At 34.9% G+C, this 20245-nt stretch overlaps 2 protein-coding genes across 8 annotated transcripts in view; one reads left to right on the top strand and one right to left on the bottom strand.

Annotated features, from left to right (window-relative positions):
- Positions 1–10676, top strand: part of tws (protein phosphatase 2 regulatory subunit tws) — a 214005-nt gene extending 203329 nt beyond the window's left edge. For 2 of the 4 annotated variants that reach the window (XR_010850422.1, XR_010850423.1), the window contains exons 11-12: positions 6707–6746; positions 9772–10676. The gene's annotated coding sequence lies outside the window, so the exon portion shown is untranslated. The remainder of the gene's footprint in view (positions 1–6706; positions 6747–9771) is intronic. The other 2 variants (XM_067088397.1, XM_067088398.1) reach the window with 1 other exon arrangement.
- LOC136829557 (RWD domain-containing protein 3-like) overlaps positions 10388–20245 on the bottom strand; it is a 100948-nt gene continuing 91090 nt past the window's right edge. For 3 of the 4 annotated variants that reach the window (XM_067088401.1, XM_067088400.1, XM_067088402.1), the window contains exons 5-6: positions 18388–18551; positions 10388–10624 (exon numbers count right to left, since the gene is read on the bottom strand). In XM_067088401.1, coding sequence (XP_066944502.1) covers positions 10397–10624; positions 18388–18551 — 392 coding nt within the window. In that variant the 3' untranslated portion in view covers positions 10388–10396. The remainder of the gene's footprint in view (positions 10625–18387; positions 18552–20245) is intronic. The other variant, XM_067088403.1, reaches the window with a different exon arrangement.

Genomic DNA, 20245 nt, shown 5'->3' with positions numbered 1-20245 from the left:
ACTGGCCTTCTGGCTTCATGACGAAATTTTGGGACGAAGGGATAGATATATCAGTCTATAACAGATAAGTAATGCATTTAAGATATGATGGTGATAATAGTTATCTTAGTCCTGAAGATGATAGACCTACTTCCGAGGCTAATGGAAGGAATGTCTTATTCCTTTTGCATTTCTGTTATAAGGTAATGGAAACAATTGTCTAAAATCATATAGGTAGCCCTGCTCAACCATTAGTGGCTGTTTTTGACAGTGGTCCATCATTGTTTCCTTAACCCTTAATTGTTAAGGCCATCACCTTAGATGTGTCGAGTCAGGAGATTGGAAAATCTTAGTACTACTTTTGAAGTCTTCCCTCTAGGGTCTAGCCCCTACAGTCTTTTCTGCACAAAGTTCCATGTAGAATTTCCCAATTTACTCTGCAGTGCTGTTTCACTAGAGTTCTGGTTCACATCTCAGTGAAAATTTTGCACAAGTAACCTTCACTGAAGTTTTGAACTCCCAGTTCAAGTAGGCTGTATGGATCCGCAGAAGACCTTGTGCAGATTTTCAGAAGTCTCTAGCAAAGTGTCAATTAGAACATATGGTAGTGATGGTTCTCAGGGAAAGACACTGTAATTTTTGTTATATTTTACCCCATAAAATTTCTAATATCCCTCTCTCCACAGTCTTCACATAGAAAAGTTCAGATTTTGGAAGGGTAGGTTGGATAGTTGTCATGCAACTAGGCCATTGAGCCTTGCACATGCCCTGTCTCAACAAGTTTATTCATATTATTCCCTTTTCAGTGTCATTCACTTGGGTTCTGGTGGCTTTTCTGAAGTGCAAAGGATAAGTTCTGTCAACATGTAGGACATGTACTTCTACTTCCGGTACTCCTTCACTGGAAGTAAAGTATTCTTGTGTGAGTTGAAGTCTTAGCAGTATGGATTCATCTGTTTGGTATCAAGAGTACTGTGGTTCTCCTTTATTTGGACGACTGGTTCGTTTCTCACCAATTTGTTATATGAGAATTTTGTTTTATGTCTAGTCTTAGGAGTGGACATTTTGTTAAGGTTGACTATCTCTGATTTTCTAACCCAATAGATAGAAGGATAATTTTCTACCACTGTTGAGATCTGTATGGGTTTGTCTGTAGACCTCAGGAACCTTTACACTGTCCTCATGTCTTGGAGGCAGATTGAGGGGCCATTCTGAGAAACATTTGATTTCAGGAAGTGGAAGTGTAAACATCCTATAGCTCTTGGCAGTTTAGAATAGTCATGTGCAAGTCTCGATTCTTACATAAGATGACGAGACATAAATCACGAATTTTGTTCAAGCCAGCAAAGAAATTTCCTTTTCCTTTGGACAGAGTCCAGCAAGTTATTCCTTTTCCTCGTTGTGTCCTAAGAAGAAACCTTGGTACTGAAAACCAACTCAGTAGTAAGGGCAATGTCTCCAGTCAGATAGTCTCCTCTGCCTTGGGCTTGCCATAAGATGTAGAACCTTTAGGGAAACCCAAACACCCATCACGACTACCCAAAACATTAAACTACCAATTTACTGCCCTCCATGCCAGGATCCTCAGGCATGGGCAGTGCATGCCTTCCTTCTAGTATAGTTGAATTTAGACCTTAGGTTTATCCTCTGTTGGCTGTTTTTGAGGAAATACTCAAGTTGTGAACTTTGCAGATCACAAGGATGATTTTGCTAGTGCATTTGTGGCCCCAAGGAAATGGTTCCCCTAACTTACTTTCTTGGTGGTAGATGTTCCTCGTCTTTCATCCTGGAAGGATCTTTTCAGACAGTCTTATTCTAGAAGATTCCACCAATCTCCTTATACTTATCTGACTGCGTGGAGATTGTCAGTTACCTGTAATAAGCTAAGGGCATTTCTAGTATGACCAAGGGAGCAATCCCTAACCTCCTCTTTACCCAGAAGCTTAACAAAACGTAAACATTGTGTTCGCTACCAAAACGAATTTCTTGGTAGTGAAATACATATCTGCAATTATATATACATACATATATATACAAATACAACCACAGATTTATCAACCAACGTGAGTCAGCAAGGAAGGAAGGAGAGAGAAGCAAAATGATGTTTCCTTCCACTCACCACGCATGAATACAGTGAGTGTTGCCATGTAACTATTTTTCATCTATTTCAGAGAGAGATTACATTTGTTTCCAAATACTATACTAAATTTTTTTATCTAATTGAGAGAGAGAGAAAAGAGAGACTATATGTATGTATACACAGTATATTTCCAAATGTCGGAATCTTTAGCCAGCAATAATGTTTCATTTGCTTCATCATACGCCTAGCAGTGCCAATACTGTTTGTTGTGCTCCAAACCCTTCAAACCGAATTTACGAAACCATAAGAGGTTTAGAGCTAAAAAGAGGAAGGTTGGTAGTACATGCGTACCACCTTCAGGTACCTGATACTATGCAAGAGTCTTGAATGGTGGTACTCCCTGTACCCCCAAACAAATTGTCAGTAAAGAAGAGGTTAAATCTAGAAGGCCCTTCACTGTTAGACTTGTGTATCCGTAACAGTGGTTATTTTTTTATCTTGTGCTTGTCCTGAGTGATATCCAGCACCTGTTCCACTAGATATCTTGATTTAAGCTCTCCATACTCTATTTTTAGCCTTTTAGGTTACACTTGGGGGGGTGACAGGGGTCTTTTCCCAAGCATGGCTCTTTGCTTCCAGGTAGTGCTAGAGTAAATTCTTGTGAACTGAAAAAACGGAGTCGTCCTTTGCTCGAAACAACTTGGTCTTAATATGTAGTCATTCAGATCTAGATTCTTCTGGCATGCACCTGCACCACAACAGGGTTGTTAAATAATCTGGGTTAGCCAGGGCAGTCTGGAAATGTTTTGAGTGAATGGATTGAGTGAAACCTAATAAGAAATTAGAAATTACTAGTAGACATGCTTTCATAATAAATTTTGACAAAATTTCAGTAATCTCATAATAAGTAAATGTTTCTTTCAACTAAGCTTTTTGTAGGATTCTTGAAACTGCAATAGATGAAAGTGCTAGAGGGAAGTATACAAAAGAAAAAATAAACTTGAATTATGTGTAGACATTATATTAATAATGCTCTTTGAGTACTGTATGCGATAAACTAATAATGTTAAATCTTCCCAATCCCAGCATCCAGAGGCAGAAATGAATGATCTTTTTACAGTATAGATTGATTGATTTATAGATTTTAGGCATACATGCCAAGCACTGGGGCAACTATGGCCATTCAGCATTTATAGATTTTAGGCATACATGTCAAGCACTGGGGCAACTATGGCCATTCAGTGCTTAAGGGGACTGATGGACCCCCATAAGAGCAATGCATTTTAGGTGTTATTTAAAAGTGAGTCATCTCTTATTTTCAACCAATTTTGATGATTCAAAAACCAGATGAAAGAGAATCCATTTAGAAAAATTTTGATGTAACTTTTTTTAGAGATTTGTTTCATCTCTTTTAAATTTTTTTTTTTTTTTTTGTGAAAGTACTGTACATGAGAAAAATTACATACAAATATGCTCTCCTATCTGTTCTATCTGCTGGTTTTTGAATGGTAAGAATCTGTCAACATTATTTTATATATATATATATATATATATATATATGGTATATATATATATATATATATATATATATATATATATATATATATATATATATATATATATATATATATATATATATATATATATATATATATATATTTTGGGAAAATGCAATGTAAAGTAGAAATACTATATTTTAAGCTTTTGCTAAAAAAATACTTATATTTTGAGCTTTTGCCGGTAATTGCAAGAATTACCTCACCAATGGAGATCATCAGGATATAATTTTCAATTCCTAGGGGTGTTTATTTACCAGTGGTGAGCTCTTCCCTATGATCCAATTATATCCCTCCCTAACTATGGAACGGCGCAGGTGACATTTTAGAAAACTCCAGCACCATAATCTGGATCATCATTATCTTCTATTGTTCTCCTCTTTCTCATCAGCTCTGGTGTAGAAGTGTTGAGTTGTTGCTCTTCTCTTTTCTTGAGAAGTCAATCTGACATCTGCTTTCTCTCGGCATCTCTATGGTTCAGTACGTTTGTAGTATTGTTTGATAACTTCCCAAAACCAAAGTAGGCCATGGGCCAGGATTCCAAGTACATAAAATTATGCTGCATTGCAGTTAGGACAATTGAAAACTGGGCTGTCTTCAGGCCAAATATTTTGTTTTATGGAGCCTAGTCCAAATCTTTGAGTGGAAAGACTCATTTAGATTCTGAGTTTTTCCCATTAGGCATCTTTGCAGAAGCTCGTCACTGCACATGTCTCTGAACACATTTCTTACAACCTTCCTCTCCTCTTCATCCAACCTGAAGTACATCTTCATATTGCTGTGGCTTGGTGGTATCTGGCCTTGGGCCACTGCTCTGTTATAAAAACAGTACGATTTCTCACCCTTTGGACATAGATGAGGTTTCTTACTTCCATCAGTGCTGCCACATTGATAGAATATGGCCATAATGCTGTCCTTCAGTTCTTTTGCTGTTTTTCTAGCACAACTTACAGCAAATGTAAAGTATTTTGTGAGGTGATCTATGACATTTTCCGTTAGCTTATTCAGGATCTTCAGGAAGGTCACTGTCGTGTGGCAACAAGTCGGCTGACGTTCAAGGTTCAGCCAACAATTGCTCATCTTCACTCACACCGCTTCTACGACGACAACTATAGGCCTTTTTTAATTTCAGTCTAAGCATAGATACTTTGGGCATCTTGCCAAATAGGCATCTTGCCAAATAGTTTGTGTGTCACTCAAAGACGTAAACACGAAAGAAATGTCGAAAGTTAGCTTAGCTCTCTCTCATGACAACAATGTGGTTTCTATTGTTTACTGAAAGAGATTAGAAACAAAACTTGTGAAAAACATAACAGAAAACGTTAGTTTCATTCTGCATATTCAAGGGGGAACAGTCATAGTGTTTCTTAATTTTTTACTTTGATATAAAACAAGAGAGGCGACAATATGTGACGATTGGTGCCTGACCCGACACATTACATTTATAATTATAATATTTTCTATGTGATAAAGCATGAAAACACTAAAATGACTATTGGTATCTTGAAATAGACACATCAAACTATCATAATAAAAGATAAAAAGAAAATTGAAAATTTTTGTCCAGACCGATCTGGTGGTCCCCTTAGTCAAAATTAATTTAGCTAAAATTCATTAAAAGTATAAATGAAGATAAAAAATGTACAAAAAAATGTATAGTCTTTAATAGGAATTAAATACAGTAAATTGTAAAATCTTATAAGTTAAATTGTGGAATAAAAGTTAATTTTTACTGATATCACAATTATTATCAAGTACCTCACTCATGGACCTGCCATAGAGTGAGGTGGCTGTCTTTTCTTGGTTAAAAACTGGACAGTCAGTTAATAAATGCGTTACTGTTAAAACTTGACACGGACTGCAGATTGGGGACTGTCTCCGTTCTCCACTGTGCGTTAAGTATCTATGTGTAGCATGCGTATGTCCTATACGAAGCTTTGTTAAAATAATGCTAGTCCTCTGATCTGGATGATCTAACGACTGCCATCTCTTAACTCAGCTTCATATTACCAATTATGTTTTCCCAACCAATTTGCCACATATGTGTTGGCATTCCAAGCACACCTGAGGAATGACCTATGGACAGCTAAGTATGTCTGTGTGTTATTAGTCATTTTCTTGTTTCTGATTTTCTGATAATTTTTTATCGTTTAAGTTGCATCATCATCTAAAGGTATATTTATAATGAAAATTTTTTATGAGAAAAACAAAATTATTCAAAATTCTTTTAATCTCAACTGTGCCTGTCTTAGCCTAACAACTATTCATTCGTTCTAGAGGTGCACCTGAACTTGGTTCCAGCCAGTTAACTCCCAGCCGGAACCAGAACTTTTATTTTACATCTAAGCAGTTATCATACTGTAGTTAACTTTCAAGTACTTTTATTGGAAAACTTGCTGGATAAACTTTGTCGTTAACCAAAATTATAATGGCTAAGAATTAAGATTTATTCTTTAGTTTATCCGCCAATGATAGCAGTGTAGAAAAAAAGTTCCTTATCTTTAATTATATACAGAAACTGAAATCTGGCTGTACCAAATTTATTATTAATACTATGCTAATTAAGACTTTTCTTCATATTTTCAACCATTTATAGGTGGAAAAAAGTGTTCCCCTTTCTTCATAAATATACCAAAGCATGACTGTACTTAACTAATTTGCATTTATTTATTTGCTTGGATCTCTCTCTCTCTCTCATATATATATATATATATATATATATATATATATATATATATATATATATATATATATATATATATATATATATATATATATATATATATATAATACTGTATACAGAGAGAGAGAGAGAGAGAGATCCAAGCAAATATGCATATACATGTGTTTGTATATTTATATTTACATATGTATGTTATATATATATATACACCACTCATTACCACAGGTAAAAAATAAGAGGGTGTGTAGGACCTGCACCCCATCTATTATTTTTCACCTGTGGTAATGTGTGATAAATGAATCATGTACAAAAATTATTATAAACAATCTATCTATCTATCTATCTCCAATTCAGGGATGCGTGCACAAAAATTATTATAAACAATCTATCTATCTATCTCCAATTCAGGGATGCGTGCTTGAGAATATTATAAAATCCACATCAGAAGGTGAGTGAAAACCGGGACTTTGAACACGTACTTTTGTAGTATTTTCTCCATTTTCAAGTTCACACTAAATACAAAAGTTGACAGAGCCTCATATACAACAGCAGAAGGGGGTGGGGTCACAGTTTGTTAATCTGGCAGCATGTTGTTTAAACAAAAAAGACAGGGGCAAAGGATCAACACAAAGGATATTTGTGTTGGGAGCTTCTTACTTATAGTTCTTTTGATGTTTGACCAATATAAATCTTATTATATTCTTTGCAAGGAATACTGTATACAATATTGTTTTGATTTGGGTGGGCTATTCTGAATTAGTTTATTTCTCAAACTATTATTATATTTAATTACTAAATTAATATAAATAGTTTTTAAAATGGGTACTGCTGGAATGAAATTAGGATGAAATGGTAAACAGAGAATATTCTCAAGTTCTTTGTTAACACTCGTTGGATTGTAGTATGTCTTTTTTTGCTTTATTTTTACAAAGTTCTAAAAAATATGAAGGGTAACATAATGAATCTCCTATTTTATCAAAGATTTTAAACTCTTCCAAGAATTCAGGACTACAAATTCTAAGAGCTCTAAGATACATACTGGAAAATCTTGACACATTAATTTGTTTAGCATGGTTAGAGTAAAAATGAATATATGAAATTTATTCGTGGACTTCCTATATACTTTAAAACAAAAATTGGTGTTATCTCTAATAACTAGGACATCCAAAAATGGTATACAATTATTTTCTTCATATATTGTGAATTTTATGGATGGTACAAGATTATTAATTGTTTGCAAGAAATCAGGAATATTTACATTTTCTTTTACTATACAAAAACAATCTTCTACATATCTAAGCCAAAACACCTTACAGAACAGAGTTCTTGGAATAAGTCTAGACTCAAAGAATTTCATGTAAATAGTAGACAAAAGTGGCCATACCAAATATTTGTTCATAAAAATTACTATTGAAAGTGAATTTACAATTTTTTATACAAAGGGATTATAAATCAATAACAGCATTGGTAGGTAATTCTTGATTATACAAGTCCAAATGTTGTGATAAATATTGAAGTAAGTCATCAATAGGAACTAGTAAAGATGTCACATCAAAACTGGTTAATTTGTCATTACTGGATAATTCAATATGGGAAAGTCTAGCACAGAAATCAACAGTTTTGTAAATGGTTATTTGAAATAGTACTGAGACTAGGTGGTAGTAATTTAACTAGATATTCAGAAAATTTATAACTAATAGAACCGGTTGAACTGGTAATGGGCCGAATAGGAAAATCTATTTTATGGGTAATCCGTACGTGTAAGGTAAGGATGGCCTGATCATTGACACTTTCTCTCTTATTGAACCAAATTCCTTTAGTATAGGTTTTATTTTAGAATTGAAACTTATGACATCAGCTAATGGGTCTTTCTGTAAATTTTTTATTTTTGTGAGTACTAGAATCGGGTAATAAGTTTTCCATTTTTTCAACATAGCTAATTTTATCCATTATTACAAAACAATTAGATTTGTCAGCTTTAGTAATGTGCAAACTTTTATCTTTCTTCATTTCGTGAATAATGCAAACCATTTTGGGAAATTTAACTATTTTATTAGGTATTTGAAGTAAGCTGAAGAAAAGGCCTTTAGCTAAATTCATTGTGTTTTCCTTTTCCAGTATGGGTATCTCTGAGATGATGATTGTGCACGAAATGTCATCACTAATAGAATATGATAAGCTGTAGCCTTTATAAAGCACATTTAAGAATTTGGTCCAGTTCTTTGTTTGAGAGGTTTATTACACAATCATCTTTGTTATTCCAATCACTTATCTGAATGAGACTTTATTTTATGATCCAGGTGGTGAACTAGTTTGTTTAGCTTGAGTCTAAGTCTGTTATAAATTCTGTTCAGTAGCACTGTTATCCAATCCAGGGAATCTATTCATGAAATGAAATCTATCCGTTCTGAATTTCTTGAAAATATTGAATTTGAGCCTTTTCTTTTCTTTTCCATGTTTCTTTAGGGAGATTACACACAATTCATTAAAAGGAGATTCACTTTCCACTCATTGAAAGTCCCACTTTTCAAGGATATTTAGTACTATCCTTCTGACAAGGATCCCAAATTTGTTTGTTGAGACTGACATGTTGCAAGAACTTGATTTTTTAGGGGCCAGTGCCTGGTGCTCTCTCTAAGTTAGGTATCTTGTAATGAATGGGCTTTACTGAAAATGAATGTTTTTGTACAAGAACAGGCAGGCATGTGGGTATAGTTTCCTTTTCACTTCATACAACAGGTTGGTTTGATTGGACTCTGCATCATGGAAATCTGGCATCTTATAGATTAATGGATTTAGGTGAAAATTATGGATTTTTGTGGTAACATTGTTGGCTTATTACCATTTTCCCAACCCTCAAATATCAGTAAAGAAATCAACTCACAACACTAACATTAACCCAATACTTGAGTGAGTTTGCCTGGCCAAGCAGAGGTAGAACAACACTACTCTTCACCCACATTCAGTGCGGTCAGTCATTATTCCACACTCAATGGTGAGCCATCTGCACCGTGCTGGTCATATGTGGTCTCTTGGGTATGCATAGCACGTGATTTGTGCAGTTTTAGGAGGGTGAATGAGAGAGGTTGACCTTGCACCTTTCATACTGGCATCATTTAAAAGAAAATATAGTGTTTAAGTCGTCTTTTATATCAGAGTGGATGTTTTTAATACTGAGCAAGTTATCAGTGCAGCCTAGATATTTTATGTGGTGCTACTGACACTTCAGTCAGGAAAATGAACCAGTCATAAGGGTGTGATGATAAGTCAGTTTATTTTTATGTACTTTACATAAATTAGTAGTGCCAAAGGACAGACGACAAAGTGTAAAAAATCTTGTCAAGAACAGTAACATTACTTTTTAGAATTGAAGGAACAGTTTATAATAGTTATATGTGATAATCCCAACTTTGTGTATGTTCATTAATGTAATACTACTAAATTTTGCCATACTATAGAAAAAATTTTTTCAGGCCTTCTTCCTCAGTTGGTGGATGTACGGACAGTGTTACTTGGTGGTGTAGGAGGAATGGTCCAATTATGTGATCACTGCACTTCCATCAAGGCTGTCCAGTAAGATGCATCTACTGCTTGAAGCCAAACAACTCTCCCAGTAGCCACTTCATCTTGGAAAACCCAAATCAACAAGTGGCATGTGTGTCTTTCGGGTTGTGTCTCCAAGTCGCCAGTGGTCTGAAGTGCCATGAGTGAGTGGCAAAAAAAAAAAAAAAAAAAAAAATCAGCTAGGGCTTTATTGCCCACCAGCCAGTGCTGCCATCCCATAGGACTTTCCAGCAGCTGATTTGATTTTTTTTTTTATTTATTTTCCCAAGGCTGTTTAAAAATCTAAATAATATGGCATGAAATCATGATTTAAGGAATTTGCCATATTAGAATAGTGGCTTAAAGTTTATAAGAAAATTTATTTCTCAAACTGCTGTACTTTTTATTTTAAAGTAAAAAAAATTTATTTCAAATAGGCTGAATCATTATAAAAAAATCTGTGATTAAAAATATTGTTTTATTTTTGTGCTTCCAATCCTGCATGTTATTTTTTTAAAATGCTAAAGGTTCATTAAAAGTACTGTGGTGCTTGTATCATTTTTTATTGATAAGTGGAAATATATAATTTAAATACACTCTAGATAAGTTATATTGTGTCAGGTAATTTTTTAAGTCATGCAGATCTAAACTCACTACTTCGAAGCTGGAAAAAGCAAGTTTTTCCTGATAACCGTGATAAAGTGTGGAGAGCAATCTCTCCTTGCATGGATGCCCCGAGGAGTCAACATCAACACATTGATGTTTGTTGCGCTGAATGTATGTCTGCAAAAGTAATGTACACATGTAAATTAAAAAGGAATATGAAAATTAAAAAGCTTGGGTATTATTTAAAATAATTTCAACTAAAACTAACCTAATAAAACAAACATTTGAGTCACCTGATGGGCATGTCTAATACAGTATTTTATTACATTCATTTACTAATTTATGTATGCTTGTCAACTCCAAACTCCGCAATGTGTTTGGGTGTGAAGATTTACAATAAATAACTGTGGCAGCATTCTGAAATAGGATTAATAAGCTGCTGATGCCTAACGACGACTTTAGAGCACGAGGTAAAATTTCCCTGGTGTGTAAACAAAATTATGTCTTTGTATCAGAAGACTTAGTACCATACTGTGTAATTGTGCTGTGAAAAGAAAACTGGCTTGTAAGGGGGCAAAGACCCTGCAATGCTTGAAGATTAGGGTACTAAGAGGATGACAGCCAAAGAAGCTTAGCTGTTGGCTTAATAATTATAGTGTCTTGACAATTGTAGTCTGGCCTTCTCTTAGTTTAATTTTTCTTCTCCAACAAAAGTCTTTACAATAAAGACTATAAAGATATATATAAAATAATTCTGCTCTTAAAATGTGATGGAGGCATGGGGCATAACCTCAACACCCATCTTAATGGACTAAAGACCTTTGAGGCGCTGAAGGTTAGGTGAATATTCAGATGGATCAGCCAGGGCAGTTGCATTTTAAAAGACAGCTGTATTGCTGCATGCCTTGTAGGGCCCTGTGAAATGTAGGGAACCCATCCTGAATGAATTTTAATTGTTTTGACCACAAGCATGTCATTGCCTGTCTCTGGATGCATCCATTTAGTAACTTGAAAATCTTGGAGGTAATAAAAATTTAAGTCAGGGTCCAGCCTTGCCCCATTTTCATTTACTATTTGAAAACAAGAACTGGTCAAGACTTAATACTAGAAAGTGATAACCAAATATCACTAGGAATGAAAAGCTATTACATAAACATGGAATAACCTAGAATGGGTTTCCTAGACTTGACAAAGATAATGTGCAAGACTGAAACTTATGAAGTAATATTCCAGCTAGGAAATAGAAGCTTCTTTAAAAGAAGAAAAAAATGGTTGAAGAACAAGATCACCAATTAAAAGTTAAAAAATTTGACTAATAAAACTTCATGTATCTTAACCCCTAAAATGCAAAAATTGGAATAAATAAGGATCACACAAAAAACACTGCTATAGCACTGTACGTCTGCATACTGAGGATTAAGAGATTGAAAGTGGAACGGGAGATTGTCACTGAGCAAGATGTAAGGAGTGTGCACATCATAATATATACAACAGTACTTGTACTAAAAATACTTCTAAGAGAACTTGGTCTACAAGAGGAGCTACTCGAGCTAAAATTTGAAGATCAAGTAAAAAACGATCAAAATAATATAGATATCCAAGATAAAAAAAATAGAAGAAAGATTAACTGATAAAATACAATACAAACATATACAGCATCAAAGACCCAAATCCCTCACAAGGGGATAGTGCTGTCGCACCACTCATGGTACAGTACACTGCATTAGTAATGATGTTTGCAGTGTCCCTGGCTGCATCTATTTTGAGCCTTTATTTTTACTCTTTTCCCATTTCCTTTCTTCAATTTTGCTGTCCAACCACTCCTACTCCCTTTTTTCAGTTGTAAGCACTGAATGGTCTAAAGTGACTGTGTTCTTTTCTTTACAGCTTACATTTTATAAAGCAAACCACATCAGAGACCCACATGAAACTTGAAGAAATAAACCTATATGATGGTGCCGAATTTCCAGATGATAAGACACTATTAGGAAGAATCAGCACAAAGGAGCAGATTGGGCATAGCAATTTAACAAACATTACGGGAGATGTAGCCATCGCCACCATCTTGGTGTAGGATCGAGACACGAAGTCGGGCTCTCTAAAATATACACTGAACACAATGGCTCTATTTTGAAAGAAAGCTTTGCTTCATACAATAGACCTATACTGATATAAATATCCAATTTATATGATAGGTCTATAGCAATATAAAGATCAAATCCTTAATATAGAATCCTATAAATATATAGTGTCTATAATAGGCCTATAAAGAGAAGTTATAAAGGTTTAATCTTTATAAAAGACATATAATGATATAAATGATCAGTTATAATAGACGTTATGACAATAAAACCCCCATTCTTACAAGCAGAACATCATGAAATGAAGCACTACGACTGTTATAACAGACTTAGGATAAAAAAAAAAGCTAAAATTCATCTTGAGTGACACCTTTTTACTTGGATTGTTAGTCCTACCCTTTTTCAATCCTCGTATTTTTTTTTTCTATTCAGCTTTTCTCACTTAACCCTTTCTTCACTTAATTTAACTTAAGCTTGCCATGTTTTCCTGGGACATCAACAGTTAAGCCCAATCTCGATAAAGTTGACAGTCTACTGATTTATGTTAAACGGTTTGTTTTCCCGTCCACTAGTGACATCATGTCAGTGTCACTTAAATATGGAGGAAATATTCCTTTTTTTTTTTTTTTTTGAGACTGGAATGCATAGTTCTAGACACCAACATTGATTCAATTATTTGACTCTTAAACATAAACATTTGAATGTGACAGTAAAAGTAAATGCTCACAGTTGCTGAGATTTTAAAGATCAACATGCTCCAATACTTCATTCCTCTAATTTCACCGAATGATAGTTTTGGGTTTCAAAATGTTTCATTAAATTTTGTTAATTCAAGTTATTTTTCTGCCAGTTTCATATATATTGTTTGTATGCATGTTAATCTTATTCTGACTGTAAAGTTTGATTTCTATGTTATTTTAAAAAGGGAAAAATATATTTTGGTGAACAAAATTCCCTGAAAAGTGTGGCAGAACTTTCCAGAGCAGCTGTACAAGAGCTTGTAGCTCTTATATGAGTTTAGCAAGATTATTTTCCTTTAGGTTTTGATAACTTCATAAAAAGGAGGAAACTGAATGACAGTCATTTGTTTCCCAATTTTTCCTAACACTTCACAGTTAAAGTGGGCACAGTGAAGAATGAGATTTGTATAAAATTGCAGGCACTGGAACTGCTAAGGTCAGTACCTTTCCCTGTGAGTTTCCATGGTTGTCACTGGTTTTACTGTTATTCCCTCCCTTGTTTTGTGGTAGATGCATGTAGTGGTGATGGCTGAATGCTGTGAAAACTGTAAGTACCTGGTCTTTCATTAAATCTTCAACTGAAAATTCTTATGGATAGAGTGAAAGAATATGGGGGCTCCAAAGGGAAATAAGCCTGGAAAGAGATAGGTTAAAGGGAAGGGTGATAAATAAATGAATATGGGGAAGTAGAAAATAAAACACATACCTGAAATTCAGAAGACGACAGCAGAGAACAGAAATGAATTTGCTCATACTTAAATATTTGGAAATGAGAATATTCTACAACTGCTGCATAAACTATTCCACTTTTGGTTGTAGCCAAGATGAAACTCCTAGCAAACTGAGTAGCATTAAAATTGATGCTAGAAAGCAACACACTTGTTTGCAGCTGAAGCCTTCCTGGTGTTGCAAGTAAAATCAGCTAGGTCAAGTAAAGAAGAGCGTAGAGGATGTTTGTTATTGTAGTACATGTTATGCAACAAACAATGAACTCACTTTGCATCTATGCCACAAGTCAGCATTAAGATTTGGCAAAATAAACTTCACAGATAACATAACTATCCAAAAGTTTGAGATGAGAGTCAGCACCTGAAGACCACACTGGAGAACAGTACTTTACACAATGACGAGAAAGAGTTAAATCACTTAGAAATAATAGCTTCATCATGAAACATTCTAAAAAATTTCTGCAAGATGTCACCTCTTTTGAAAAGCAGAGAAAGCTAAATTTATACATGCTTTTAAAAAGTCATTTTCTTATCCAAAGTTACGCCTAAAATTTTAAGTCACCGAAATTTAAAATCATACCATTTAAGTGTAAATAAGGATGTAAAGGAAGAAGTGTTCTGGATTAACTAACTACAGTACAGGTTTATGATATCTTATCCGTAATTCTAAAAACAGAAATTTTTTTTGAGAAAACTAATTTGCATTATATATATATATATATATATATATATATATATATATATATATATATATATATATATATATATATATATATATATACATATATATATATATATATATATATATATACATATACTCGTATATATATTATATAATGCTAAATAAAAATTGATTTCAATTACCTCTGTTTCATCTAATGTTTTTGTAAGTCTGTTGAAGATTATAACCTGCTACCAGCATTACAGTTTGGGTTTTGTAAAGGGCATGGTATTTGTAATGTACCCTTATCAATATCTACCATTTTACAGTGCTCCTGATAAGGGTGGAGAGGCACCCATGGTCAGTTTAGATTTAGGTCAGCTTTTGACTTTGTGAATCAAACTATGATTACAGTATTGGGTATTGGTAGATTATTTATTAATAATTTAAACGAATTTTTAATAAGTAGAACCCAAAGGGTCTGTGTTGGACAGCATAGTAAAGTTAAGTATAGCTTAGTTTTACCAGACCACTGAGCTGATTAACAGCTCTCCTAGGGCTGGCCCAAAGGATTAAACTTATTTTATGTAGCTAAGAACCGATTGGTTACTTAGCAACGGGACCTACAGCTTATTGTGGAATCCGAACCACATTATAGCAAGAAATGAATTTTCATCACCAGAAATAAATTCCTCTAATTCTTCATTGACTGGCCGGAGACTCGAACTCGGGCCTAGCGAGTGCTAGTCCAGAACTCTACCGACTCGCCCAAGGAAGAACTAGTTTTAGTAACGTCATTTCAGGTGTTCCTCAAGGTAGGATTCTTGAACCTTTGCTATTTATCATCTATACTAGTGACATGAGGTGAGGTCTGGAGAACAAAGTGATTGCATATACCAATGATTCTACACTTCTAGCTAGCACCCTTTCTCCTCACCTTAGGCCTGTGGTTGCAAAATCCTTGAATGGAGACCTGGCACCGATTAATGAGTGGATTAGGCTTTAGGGTATGAAGCTTAACCCTTCCAAAACTCAATGATACTACAGGTTCACTTTCTCCTCACCTTAGGCCTGTGGTTGCAAAATCCTTGAATGGAGACCTGGCACCGATTGAGTGGAGTAGGCTTAGGGTATGAAACTTAACCCTTCCAAAACTCAAAGAATGATACTACAGGTTCACAATCCCTTATCAGAAACCCCCGGGGCAGCAAGCTGTATTTTGGTTTTTGAATATTTTCCAGGTTTCAGAACTGAAGGTTGCTTCTAAATACACAGGCACATTTCATTTCCAACAATTGCACTCCGTAAAATAAAACAATATACAGCATCAATAACAACTGTAACTTTCTTATATACTGTGTAACATGTGATCCTTAAAATTTTGTTCCGATACATGATTTCATCACCTATTATATCGTTTATAGGGAGAGATGCATTTTCGGTAGATAACATGAGGATATGCTTAATGGGCAGGTTTCTCTTTTGGTAGATTATACAAAAGTAGGCTTTCTATGCATTATACAAGACTAGGCTTCCTATGCCGGTCTCAATTTCAGCAGATTTCACCTATAAGGCACATGTAAGTTAGCTTTTAACTAATAGGCCTAAGAGCAACATTTCCGAGGTTAGCAGGGCAGTTAGACCACAGGTCTACCCCAAAGCCAAATCAAAAGTCCTTCAAAATACATTCAACTAATAAAAGGCTAAAAGAAAAAGAAAGAAGAAAGCCAAAATCATGACATTCAACTAAGCTTGTGTGAGAATTCATTAGAAACAAATAATGAGCAGGCTGCAAAATGTTTTGAAGGCAAAGGCAATGTTTGAAACTAGCAAAATCATGCATGTACTTCATTTAATAAAGTAGAAAAGTATCTCTGAGTTAAGTTCATTCAGCAACTAATGACAGCGATGATGTCAGTAAAACACAATCAGCTGATGATCTTAGAATCCACACAGACTATTGCAAATTATTAATTTCTCCAAAAAAATTTAGATTTTTAGAATTACGGATATCATAAACCTGTAGTTAGTTAATCCAGAACAATTCTGCCTTTACATCCTTATTTACACTTAAATGGTATGACTTAAGATTTTAGGCGTAACTTTTGATAAGAAAATGGCATTTTAAAAGCATGTATATAATTTAGCTTTCTCTATTTTTCAAAAGAGGTGGTATCTTGCAGAAGTGTTTTAGAATGTTTCGTGATGAAGCTATTATTTCTAAGTGATTTAACTTTTTCTTGTCATTGTTTAAAACTCTAATCTCCAGTGTAGTCTCCGGGTGCTGACTCTCATCTCAAACTTTTAGATAAAGTTATGTCATCTGTGAAGTTTATTTTGCCAAATCTTAATGGTGACTTGTGGCATAGATGCAAAGTGAGTTCATTATGTTTGTTGCATAACATGTACTACAAAACAAACATCCTCTACACTCTTCTTTACTTGACCTAGCTGATTTTACTTGCAACACCAGGAAGGCTTCAGCTGCAAACAATCATGCTGTTTTCCAGCATCAGTTTTAATGTTCCTTAGTTTGCTAGGAGTATCTTGGCTACAACTAAAAATGGAATATTCTCATCTCCAAATATTTAAATATGAGCAAATTCATTTCTGTTCTCTGCTGTCGTCTTCTGAATTTCAGGTACGTGTTTTATTTTCTACTTCCCATATTTATTTATTTACCACCCTTTCCCACATTCTTTGACTGTGTCCATAAGAATTTTCAGTTGAAGATTTAAAGAAAGACCAGGTATTGGGTAAACTACAGTTTTCACAGCATTCAGTCATCACCACTACATGTATCTACCACCAAACAAGGGAGGGAATAACAACAAAACCAATGACAACAATGGAAGCTCACAGGGAAAGGTACTGACCTTAGCAGTTCCAGTGCCCACTTTAACTGTGAAGTGTTAAGAAAAAATGGGAAACAATGTCATTCAGTTTCCTCCTTTTATGAAGTTGTCAAAACTTAAAGGAAAATAATCTTGCTAAACCCACATACGAGCTACAAGCTCTTGTACAGCCACTCTGGAAAGTTCTGGCATGCTGAGCAACATTTATTCTATGCAATTTTTCATTTAGAGTCATTGTTAATGAGTTATGGGCACGTCCCTCGGTCGTCCACACTACCCACATTTTGACCCCAAAACTATCATTCAGTGAAATTAGAGGAATGAAGTATTGGAGCATGTTGATCTTCAAAATCTCAATAACTGTGAGCATTTAGTTTTACTGTTACATTTGAATATTTAAGACTCAAATAACTGAATTAATGTCGATATCTAGAACTATCCGTTCCAATCTAAAAAAAAAAAAAAAAATATTTCCTCCGTATTTAAGTGACACTTTGAGATGTCGTCACTCATTGTGTGGACGGGAAAACAAACAACTTAACATAAATCAGTCATTTTTAAATAGCACCTCATTTTTTGTGGGTAATATTCTCTCATTTCGTAATACCCTGAACACTTTCTCATGTAGAAATTATGAAAAAATACTGTATACTTTTGAAAAATTTCAATCTTTCAGCTAATATGCTTACATGATCTTCCATTAAAACATGTAAAATGAGGATTACATAAATTACGAAAAAGATGAGATCGTCTACCATTTGGTTCTATAATGGAGACTTTCTAACTTTTAATCTATTATACATAAAAAAATCTACTGTTCCATTCTTACACTTCTTTTTTATTATGGCTCCATAAATGATGTCCAACCAGCTTACCTTGATATTAATCTCATGGCTTTGCAAAATTATGAAAATCCAGCGCTGACAGAAAAGCAACCTTCCTGTTATTTCCAGCTCTTCACACCACCGTTTGATTGTTTTAGTATACTGCGATTTATTTCGCATGTGATCAAGTTGGAGAACACACGTTATTATTTCCTCTGTAATGCAATAAAAAATTATAACACTAACTGTGCACATGTAGAAGATTACTATAATCAATTTGTTTCCATACAAACCCATTACTTTACAACAGCCTAATCCTGCAGTCTGTAGATCTTCAGACTTATTACTAAATAATAAAAAAACCATCACCTGTTTCCAATATTCGTCTCACTCGCATGCTCTATGTTTCCATATCTGCTCGATGTTAGTGATATTTGAAAAATAGTTCCTTTCTAACCATTTCGTTGAAAGTATTTTCATCTTAAAAACACATAATTAATCTTAGAGCATTGATAACCTTTCTCGTTTCTACCTGGGCCCATGAATGGGGTAAGGCATCCTATAGTTGGTTTCATTTCATCTGTCCACCAACCGGTGAAGGTATGGCACATGCTCATGGGTGGCACGTGGTTGGCTGACAACGTTCCCAATATCGTTGGTGTATTGTAATTAATGCTAAACCATTTCTTCAATAACATACTTGAATGTTTATGCATTCAGAGAACCCTCTCCCCTTCTCATATTAATCCTAAACATGCCAATTTGTAGTGATAACATTTAAACATATGCACATGAAAGACGAGCTTTAATCAAATAGTCTATTCAGATCAAACATAAACGAACAGTGAGCTATCAATAATTATGACTTGTCTCTTTATTATACCCCAGGCTACACACAGACCTATGCTCACAAACTGTTCAGATCACAAGATTTTATCATTCAAACTTTATTCTACGTACAATTTCACTATACAGGCAGTCCCCGGTTTACGCCGGGGGTTCCGTTCCTACGCTGTGTCGTAAGCCAAAAATCGTCGTAAACCGAAAAATTGTCAAAAATCATAAAAAATCCTAAGAAAACCTTACTTTTAATGCTTTGGGTGTATTGAAAACAAAGTAAACTGCATTTTTATTGAGTTTTTCATAAAAAACTCCAAATTTTTATAATCCTGCCATTTTGTAGCCATATTTCTTCCATCAGATTGGCGTCGTTAAGTCATAACCCCAGAACATGCGTCGTAAACTGGGAAATAATTTCTGATGAATATATTTGAAAGGCGTCGTATTTGGTATCATTCAGCGAAGGCTTGGTTCACTGCCAAGATTGTAATGATTGGTTCCATAATCGTTTTTGTAAGGAGGTTATTCATCATCAGACACGTCAGGTGAAGTCTTTGCTTCTCATGGATACTGCGCCTGCCCATCCTAGTGCAGCCCGGTTGGTTGGTGATAAAGGTTGTATTAGGGTCATGTTATTATTCCTCCAATGCGGGGACAGACACTTGAGAATCTTTGAAAGTATTCGCTGAAGTCTGCTATCTACAACTTCGCAGATGTTTGGAGGGACATCACCGTAGAGACCGTCAACCATGCCTGGAAATGTATGCTGAATGGAGAAGAGGGCATGATTGATTTCCATGGGTCTGAAGTCAATGACTTCTGTGCCCAACTCACGACTGGAGGCAACAACCTTCCCGAAGATGACACATGGGAGTGGCTGGATGACAATGATGGTGACCCTGGCTAACAACTCTCCAACAGTGAGATAGCTGCTGTAGTTGCTGGTAGTGACGAGGAAACATCTGAAGACAACGACGATGACAAGGTTGTTTCACAATAAGTGCCCTCATGTAAGCATATGCACACAGCCTTCAATACAGTTACTGAGGTATTGGAGAACCCCAACATG

Source organism: Macrobrachium rosenbergii, chromosome 44 (genome assembly GCF_040412425.1).
Source record: "Macrobrachium rosenbergii isolate ZJJX-2024 chromosome 44, ASM4041242v1, whole genome shotgun sequence".
Classification (NCBI taxonomy): domain Eukaryota; kingdom Metazoa; phylum Arthropoda; class Malacostraca; order Decapoda; family Palaemonidae; genus Macrobrachium; species Macrobrachium rosenbergii.
This window is presented reverse-complemented; position numbering and strand designations above follow the sequence as displayed.